The sequence below is a fragment of the Lucilia cuprina genome, chromosome 4 (genome assembly GCF_022045245.1).
Source record: "Lucilia cuprina isolate Lc7/37 chromosome 4, ASM2204524v1, whole genome shotgun sequence".
NCBI lineage: Eukaryota > Metazoa > Arthropoda > Insecta > Diptera > Calliphoridae > Lucilia > Lucilia cuprina.
In genome coordinates, this window is record NC_060952.1 from 96828850 (window position 1) to 96839074 (window position 10225).

The window sequence follows — 10225 nt, forward strand, 5'->3', positions numbered from 1 at the left end:
CCCAAAATCTCGACTACTACTAAACCAACAGCCATATCTTTAAACATTTTATTTTTTACCAACAATTGCAACAGGCTTTGTTGTATATTTTCCACTTTCAGTTTTACGCCCAATGCAATAATTATTGAATAATTATGGTTAGATTAACAAGATATTGTTATTAATAACAATTAATAATTAAATATCAAACAGAAGAAGAAAAAACGATTAATTAGTGAAAGTAAAATTACACTTTAAAGCAAAAGTGTTTGTTTTTTAAGCAAAAGTTAAATCGATTAAATACAAACTAAACTATAAACAATTTCAGCAAAACAATTGCATGATCAATTGCTTTCGTTCGGTTGGCTGAATTGTTAAATGAAATTTATAAAAAAAAGAAAAACATTTAAAATATAGATTTAATTAAAGAAATTTGCATAATTAAAAATATTTCACTAGAAAATTTAAAAGAAAAATGAAAGTAAATTTTATGTTATTTTTAAGAAATCAGTGAATTATTTTTATAAAAAAAATGTACAAATTTAAAGTTATTTTAATTTATTTTTATTTTAACATTTTTATTGATTTGTTTTTTTGTATTAAGCCAAGCTTAAAAATAGTAATTATAAAATATAAAAAAAAACATATTACAACAAACTTATAACTGCAAGATCTCATGTTCCCAATCGATTATATTTAGTTGAGGTTTAAAACGTTTGATGGGATCTAAAATTAAAGAAAATTTTATAGAAATTTTTTTAACCAAAAATATTTTAGATTTTATAAAAAAAAATTTAGCAAGAGTCGAATGAAGTTGCAACAAGTTTAATTAAACTGCTTTTAAAGCCAAGGTTTAGTTAGTAAAACTAAAGTTTAATTAAACTTGCCAGAAACTATAGTTTTAAAATAAAACTAAAATCTCTTGCTAAAATTTGTTTAAATACGACAAACCACCAAAAAGGAATTGATATGTTTATGTGTTCCTGTTAATGATGATGATGAGTTTCTTGAAATTCTTAATTTTGTCGCCAATTCATTTTGTCTTGCAGTTGTCAATTACTGTAGTACTCTTGCCTGTACTTGGGTCATTTTACTGTTAATGAGGATGAATTTGTGTCTTCCTTAAATTCTAAATTTTGTTTCCAAATTATTTCGTCTTGCAGTTGTCAATTACTTTTGCTTTTCTAGTACTCTTGCCTGTACTTTTGCCATTTGTTATTTTTTCACTAAAACTTATTCATTGTATTTAACACTTGTTTCTAGTAAACGTGCGAATAGTTTCAATAACATGTTTTTTATATAAAAATTTAATTAAACATTTAATTTTTTAATAAAAACATTAGTTCTTTTAAAAAATGATTATCTGTACGATATAAAAACAAACATCGTTAATTTTCTAAAATATTACACAAGAAATTTTAGCTCTTGTACGATATTAACTAGTTCTCTAGCTAATGTAAACAGAATCATTTCAGTTTCTTAAACACCAAGCTTGCAACTTGAAATGTCGTCTTTATTTCTGGAAGCTTAACAGAGAAACCTTGTTCCTTATTCCAAAGTATTTCCCAGCTGTTTCCTAAGGCCGAATTCTTTATCACTTGCTTAATGCAATACCTATTAGTTCTCAAACAACTTGTTGAAACCAGTTGCTACAAAGGTTAACCAATAAACAAGGTTAGCGGCATCCATCTCCTTCTGTTCAGAACTAATGGAGTTATTTACAGACAGATGGACAATTTTTATGTTGTTTTAGTGTTGTCACTTAACCTTTGTGAAACCCACGATTGAGACATTGAAAGCTGTCAAAATGCTATCATAAGGCTGCTTACAAATTACTTTGGAACATCTTCTACACAAGAAAAAGATTGGCATTCCAATCAAAGAACATCATTATAATCCTTCTGAGATTTCACTTAAGTCAGCCCAGGTGATAATTTCCCCAGGGCACATCTGATAGGATTTTCGTATATACGAGAAGAATAAAAAGTCTAAGAACTTTACGGAAACAACCACAAAGGGATCAGAATACTAGACCCAAGTGTGTCACCTGTAATGACATCGCGAGGACGGCCTGCCTACCTTACGGAAACACCTGTCGTGTTACATTTTCAACCACAATATATGTGTGCTTCTTACACAACGTTCCATCTACAAGAATTTTACTCAAAAACTTGAGCTATTTAATCTCCGATCTGTTTTGACTCGTTGTTTAACTTCCGAAATGCAAAAAACATCACTTACAACCACACAGATGGAATGGCCTCTGTTGCATTGGCAACAGCACCTAAAGGCGTATTTAGTACACCGAATCCATCAAATAAACCGAGGAGAAGTTCCTATTCACATTTACTACAGACACACTGTAGTAAATCGGAAATGAACCGAGGAAAACCTTAATATATACCAAGACATGAATAGAAAATTCGATGGTTTAAGATACCGTTCATCTATCACCATTTAAGTTAGCACACTTTTCATTCGACACATTCAAACTAGATGTACGGGTGGATAAGGACCGCATACATTCATTCCGTTTTATAAACATTTAACTCTAAACTCATTGCTAAAGCTTAGTCCCTCAGTCATTCTTTTGTTGTCTCCGCAACACCATTAAACATAAAGACTTTACCATGCATCAGCCATTTAACCGATATTCTTTCCCTTCGAATTTGTGTTTAAACTGCTGCCTCCACGTGCACTCCGAAAAGGCCTCTCCAATAAGAAGACAAGGTTCGAAACTCCTTCCTTCCCATGGTACCTGATTGTGTGTTTTTCTGGTTTGATAAAATTTCAAATTATTCCATGAAAAGGCCGAGAATAGATTTGATAATCACCAGTTTATAGTATCAACAGACTAGAGGTACAGATAGCATCTCTTTTTCACCCGGATTGCAATAGCACCCAGAATAGGGTCTTTTATGAAGGTAAAATGGCACCGGAGTGGGGGGGGTGTTGGTTGCGAGGAGAGCATCAGTCTTCGTATTTCGCAATTTTGAACGACATTCATAGAGACGTCACCAATTCCAGCAGGATAGCGCAAGAATGTCTTATTTGGAGATCACCAAGCGCATATGGCAGACACTTATGAAAACCAGCCCCGGATAGCAAGAAAGGTTCTGGCGCAAATAAGTTCGAGATTGAAGAACGGGCTTAATCAATATACCTATGATATCCACTACATAATCAACTGCTTAGCAAATCCTATTTCAATTTGTGTAGTTGTTGTTGTTGGGGTTGACAGCCCTTGGTCGATAATTTCGGGTCATTTCCAATACGTAGAACCGGCTGTCGGGGAATGACTTCAATTTGTCCAATAGATTAATGAACACATCCAGTCGAAGTAGAACATTTGTTTAAGCCTGGACATTGATGTAGAATAGAATGTTTTAGCTATTACAACAACATAGACTAATTTATGTCGTTCTCATGACAATTGGATCTTCCCTTCGGAACGACCCGAGTTATACTCGGCTAAAGAATGTCAACCCAGCGACAGCTGTATCAACCGAAAGGTGTTTCCCCAGGTAAGAACTATCGGCCACAGTCGAACTGTTACAACAACAACTAATTTATGTATATACTAATCCATTGATTAGTCAAAAATGTAATCCATAGACCAATTTTTAGAATATACTATAATAGACTTGCCCTTAGATAAGTTAATAAGTTGTCAATAGACTTGGCCATGTACTAGTCCATAGTCAAAGCCATAGACTATTCTATGTCGTAGTCCCTAGACTATTCAATAGACAGATGAATAGACTAGTCAATGATTTTGTCCATAGATTCAGTGGTAAACTATTATCTATTTCTCATTTAAAACATGTCCATTAGTGGTCTGTTTAGCAAACTTTTTTAAAAATCTATTTCATGAAATTATATATCTTTAAACTTTTAATTGTTAACTGTGCGTGTTTAAATTAGAGGGCGTTTTAGTTTTAAACGAATGATTCATTTTATGTTTTTTTTTTTTCAAATTTTAGACAAATTGCATACAATCTAAAGTCATAAAAGATTAGAGAGACACAAATACTAGTAGAAGTTTTCCCCTAAATTATTAATCTGTTGTTGACTATTAATATTAATACTAAGTTGTTTAACATATTTAACTAGATTCACTCAACGTATGATTATTTCTTTCTTAACAATTAATACTTTTAAAAATTCAGTCCAAATATGAATGATCAAATGACATATATCTTGTAGAAACAGAAAATAAACTGTACTCACCCAACATTGCATAACGTTGTTCATTTTGTAATTGTGTATAATCAAAGTTGGGTCCTTGTATAAACTGTTGAGCTGCCGTAACAGACAGCATTTCAGGTATCCAAATATCATCCAAAGAATCTTGCATTAATCTTAATAAAACTTTTAATTGTTGCTGTAAATCGGTAGCTTCATTTTCCTTATTACATAAAACTAAAGCTTTACAGGTGTCGTGTATATGCTGCTGTTGATTAAAACATTTGGTAATTTGTGTATAAAGAGCACTAATGTAAGCGATATCTTCGAAAGGATTGCCCGGCTTAAAACTTAACAATTTGCGTTCATGCTTACGGCGATTTTTGCTGGAACGGAAAGTTTTGCTAGAAATCGAAAAGTTATTAAATAAACATTTTAAATTGAATATATATATATATTAATGTATACTATGTTCTTACCCTGTTCCCCTAGAGCTGGCGGTATAACGTGATGATCTTAAACTGGTGGTATCGGACAATAAATCACATTCATCTATATCTATTTGATCATTGCCGTCGACTAAATTTTGTGCTTGTTTAGAGCGTTCGATGCGAACCTCCAATAGGCGAGCTTTATGTTTAATAAATTCTGCTTGATCGGCTGCTAAATTATTGGAAAGTATTTCATGATATGCCAATAGTTTGGGTATTAGGAGGTTTTGTAATAGTTCCTCTTTTTGGTCGCCGTCTTCATTTACATTGATTTCATAAATTGCTGTTAAGAATAATTTACCCGCAAATAGACATTCTAGAGCTGAAGTGAAATTATTGGAATATTTTTTGGCCAATTCAAAAGCTTCCAAATGTTTGCCTTGTTCTTGCAGTGGTGAGATGAGCGAGCTGTAAAGATAATAAGGACGTTTTCTTAGTAAAAATTAAAAATATCAAAACAGTTTTAAGCTGTAATTAAAAAAAAAACTTTTTTCAAAACAAATTAAGTGCCTTTAAAAAAGCTTCCTAAAAACATTTAACTAAAGCTTTTTTAAATTGAGCTTTTTTGATTTTTTTGTAAAGAAAAAAGCCTTTTAATTTTTACTATTTGCATCTTTTAGTAATAAACTTTTTAAGCCTTTATCACCAAAAAGCTTTTAAGTTTTTTGTTATAAAAAAGCTTTTTAGAAAAATCGTTTGTTAGAAAAAAGCTTTAAAAAAGCTTAATAAACTTTTTTACAAAGCAGCTTTTAAAATATCGTTAGGCTGTTCTTCCAAAAGGGCTTTTAAGCTTCTATTAAAAAACTTTTAAAGCTTTTTTATAAAAACGTTTTTATTATTTTAAATAATCTTTTGTTACAATAATGCTTTTAAGCTTTTGTTACAAACAAGCTTTTTAAAGCTTTTGTTACAAAAAAGCTTTTTAAAGCTTTTGTTACAAAAAAGCTTTTTAAAGCTTTTGTTACAAAAAAACTTTTTAAAGCTTTTGTTACAAAAAAAACTTTTTAAAGCTTTTGTTACAAAAAAGCTTTTTAAAGCTTTTGTTACAAAAAAAACTTTTTAAAGCTTTTGTTACAAAAAAGCTTTTTAAAGTTTTTGTTACAAAAAAGGTTTTTAAAGCTTTTGTTACAAAAAAACTTTTTAAAGCTTTTGTTACAAAAAAGCTATTTAAAGCTTTTGTTACAAAAAAGCTATTTAAAGCTTTTGTTACAAAAAATCTTTATAAAGCTTTTGTTACAAAAAATCTTTATAAAGCTTTTGTTACAAAAAAACTTTTTAAAGCTTTTGTTACAAAAAAACTTTTTAAAGCTTTTGTTACAAAAAAGCTTTTTAATGCTTTTGTTACAAAAAAGTTTTTTAAAACTTTTGTTACAAAAGTTTTTTAAACCTTTTGTTACAAAAAAGCTTTTGTAACAAAAGAGCTTTTTAAAACGTTTGTTACAAAAAAGCTTTTAAAACATTGGTTAAAAACGATTTTTGAAGTTTTTGTTAGAAAAAACATTTATAAAAGCTTAATAAGCTTTTATTACAAAAAAACTTGTTAAAAACTTTTAAAGCTATTTTAATAAAAAAAAAACTTTTAACTTAACAGTGTTTAAATTTTGAGAAAAAAAAATATATATATTTTTTTTAAAAGAGCTTTTTTTAATTTTTAGCAAAAAAAGAGTTTTATTTTTTTGTTTTGAAAAAAGTTTTTTTAAGAGCTTTTTTAGCTGTTTTGGTAAAAAAAAACCTTTTTAAATTTTTTTGAAAACAAAATCAGCTTTTAAATAAACTGCTTTTTGAGAAATTTAAAGCTTTTTTGGACAATTAAAAAAAATAGATGAAAACAACAAGTTTGATGACAAAAACATGTTTTAGCAATTTTGTGAAAAAGCTTTTTTAAAAATATTTTTTGAAAAAAGCTTTTAACGATTTTTTTTTGGAAAATTAAAACAAAATAAATATTTTTATACTCACTTTGCCACCGTGGCCACCGACTCTGGATCAATTTTCTTAGCCAGCATTAATACCCTCTGCCAATCTAAAACATGCTTAGCACTCAACAAAGCCTGCTGCATATTAAGGCCTCGCTCATATAAAATACTAGCATTTTCAAATTTACCCTTGCCTCTCAAATAATCAGCAAAAGCCAAACAAATTTCCCGATAACAATCCTCATCCTCGCGATAAGCTCTCAAAGCCTGAGCATAATATTCATGTTTCTTAATAAAAGCCAAAGCTTCATCAAACTTTTCCTTGCCACAATTGGCAATATGTTTTAAAGCTTTTGCGAAACGTTTCAAATGTTCATCAATTTTAAATTTACGATAATTTAATTCATACGATTTCAATTCATTAAGAAAAGCTAAATATTCTTTGGGATCTTTTTGTGACTTTTGAGCAACAAAGAGTACTAGGCCAAAATCATAAGTACCCAAGGCAACATTGTACAATTCATTAACATCCACCAAGTACAAGAGATATTTTAAAGCATCTTCGGCAGCAGCTGTACCACTACCATCTGTGTTATTATCATTTCTCTTATCTTGCCATATAAGTTCTAATGCCTTTTCCAATTCACCCATTTTTACATAAGCTGTTAGTATAGGTAAACGATAACGTTTCTCACTGCTTTGTTCCATACGAGCACATAAAGCTTTACATAAATATAAAACTTTATTTTCAATTTTAAAGTCCTCCGGATAGGTTTGAGAGTTTTCTTTATAATTGCTCGAGTACATGGTTTTGGTAAAGTCCTGCAAAGTATTTTTTGGAAATTTGTTTAATTTATATTTGAATTGAGAATAATATTAAAGAATTCCTACCTCATTTTGCAAATCACTTAGAAATAGATTTAGCCAATTGGGATTTTGTATTTCCTGCAGGAAAACATCTAAACGATTAACAAAATCACACATATTGTGATCACACAAGATGTTCAAATTAATGCGTTGTTTGCGCAGCATATCAAAAGCCAAACAATATTTCTGAGACTCCAATAAAGCTCCCACCAATTCTAAAGATAAAACTCTAGGACAAATAGCTTCCAAATTACCACGAGGCATTTGTAACACAGTTCTAGCCGACTGGGAAACCGTGGTTATCAATTTGGAACCTCTTTCCAAACGTCTTTCATTAACCAAACACAAGTCACTTAAACGTAAAAAGTGCAGTGAAGCAAGTTTGGTAAAGGTTAGATAATTACCCGCCATACAAAAGGAGGTAACATCTTGAGCAGAACGCTGGGTGTTAATAAACAAAACCTGATTAATGGTTAAAGCAATAGTAAAGGTTTCTGCCTCCAGTGGTCTTATAAAGGTTTCCAATTGTTCTATTAAATTTTCAAATTCAGCATGTAAACGTCTACTGGTCTCGCGATTGCTATCCACATCAAAGACCAATTGCATTAAACGGCAGTCATCCATTAATTGATAAAACAATTCACAGGGTTGTTCCCGGCCCGAGGGTGCTAGAGTATAAACGGTACCGGCTATATTGACCGTGGACACTGCTTTAAAACAGTTTTGTGTTAAATCCAAGCTAAAGAATTTTAAAGCGCTAACATTATCCCGCGTATTATAGGCCAATAGATAAGTGTCCTCAAAACTCTCAAACCACTGCAAATTAGCATATTGTAAAGGTTGTAGTGAATCAGGGGATTCCAAAGATTTTAAAACACCTAGTTTAGTAAATTTAGTAGGAGCTGTTACTTTAGCTTTAAACAAATGTATATTATGCTTAGAATCATAGATGCACAGTTGTAAATCCTCCTGAACACCTTGCAAGCAAATGGCTGCTATGAAAGCTTCATTCTCCAGCAACAATTCCTGGCTGCACATGGGTGGCGGTATGACAGCTTTACTAAAATCAGTTAATAATAAACGTTTACCATCCACTACACACACAAGACCAGAACGATTAAAACGATCTATAGACCAGTGCCATTTATACACCAAATATTTGCCATTTTCAAATAACAAATGCAAAGTTTTCTCTTCGCCAATACGATTATCCCATATCAAATAATTGATTTGATTTTCTATGGAAAATTCCAACACCTGCTTCAAATACCAATGATAGTTGCCTATAGTATACAAATATAGTTTATGCTGGGTCTTAAGGCAGAGTATCTCTGAATCCGAACTCCATTTTATGCTCTCAACAGGTTCATTTTGTAAATCAAAAGGTAAAACCAATTCACGATGTCTTAGGCCATTCTTTTCGAATAAAGCAATACAGCTTTTATTGGGCAATCTTTGTGGCAAAGCAATCCAATTGCCAGAAGGTCTCCAGCTTACCGCAGGACTTAGATTAGGTTGCTTTTCGGCTACATACTGTAATTTTCCCTCTTTGTCGAAAACCTTAAAGGTGCGTCCCTTAGCGGAGGAAACATAAGACACTACAAAATAGGCACCATCAGCACGCCAATCTACATGTATATCCTGCAACACATAACAATTTCTTAAACATTTTTACAAATTTTCATTAAAATGTTCATCATACCTGGGGTAATTCCTCTACATTAACTTTCGTTCCATCATCTAGGTTTTGTTTGGCTGCCTGCTTACCCTCGGAGCCATGAAATTGGGTCTCCTTTTTGCCCCAGCCCACATTGACAAACTCTCCCTCAGCCTCAGCGTTTTCGTCTGATAAACTGTGCTCCGCCAAAGGATCATAAGTGCAAGTCATTACCACCACATTGTGATGTTTGGTAACAAAAACCACCACCTCTTGATCGGGACTCCAAGACATGCATTCAATACCCACATCACAGAATGTGCCCTCATTAACCTGCAAATTATCAGGATTCACTAATAAAACTTCACCCACTGAGGTAGCCAAACATATTTCATTTTCTAAAGCTAAATATTCGGCTGCTACAATGTCTGGAACTTCTGCCAATACTTTGGGAGGCTCCGTTGAACCGGGTTTGTATAAAAACAATTTGTCATCGGTGACCACAAAACGATTATCATCGGATTTACCCGAATTGGGATTAATTAAAAGGCATTTAGCTTGAGCTATACCTTGGGTATACTGTTGATTATATTTTAATTTTAAATTACGCATATCTATTCACTTTTTTCTCTTAAAAATTCAATAAAGTATTTCAACACGTGCCGCAATCAACAGAAAAACAAAAGAAAAAACATTTGTTTTGATTTTTTTACAGAAAATTGCCAAACACGCACTAAGAACTGGTAGCTTCCCTCCAAACAGTATTGCCAACTTTTTATTTATATAATTTTACACCCATTAAAACGAACACTTCCTTTATCGTTAACTAATCCAAGTGGGCAACACACGTTTTTTTCATTCACGAAGTTGTGACCGAAACCTGTGCGGGATCGTTTTAAAGCTAATTAAACTTAGACGCTGAAGAAATTTCAAAGCTAACGCCGGCAAAATTTATATTTTTAAAATGGCTTGGTATATTTTGTATAATTCGCTGAGCACTTTTACTTATCGCTATCGACGTAGCGGCGAATTCAGCAGCAGATGGAAGTAGTTGCAAAATAAAATAGTAGTTTATGAATGGATTTTGTATAAAATACAGAAATTAGTAATAGAGAACGTTAAACATTATA

General features: G+C 31.7%; 1 protein-coding gene across 1 annotated transcript; it reads right to left on the bottom strand.

Annotated features, from left to right (window-relative positions):
• Nucleotides 1–520: 520 nt before the first annotated feature.
• Nucleotides 521–9818, bottom strand: LOC111680431 (putative elongator complex protein 1). The gene is made up of 6 exons (XM_023442070.2): nt 9141–9818; nt 7463–9079; nt 6615–7393; nt 4644–5063; nt 4210–4568; nt 521–705 (listed from the first exon to the last, which is right to left on the bottom strand). The coding sequence occupies exons 1-6, from the start codon at nt 9705–9707 to the stop codon at nt 638–640; spliced, it is 3810 nt and encodes a 1269-aa protein (XP_023297838.2). The 5' UTR covers nt 9708–9818; the 3' UTR covers nt 521–637.
• Between the last annotated feature and the right edge of the window lie 407 nt (nt 9819–10225).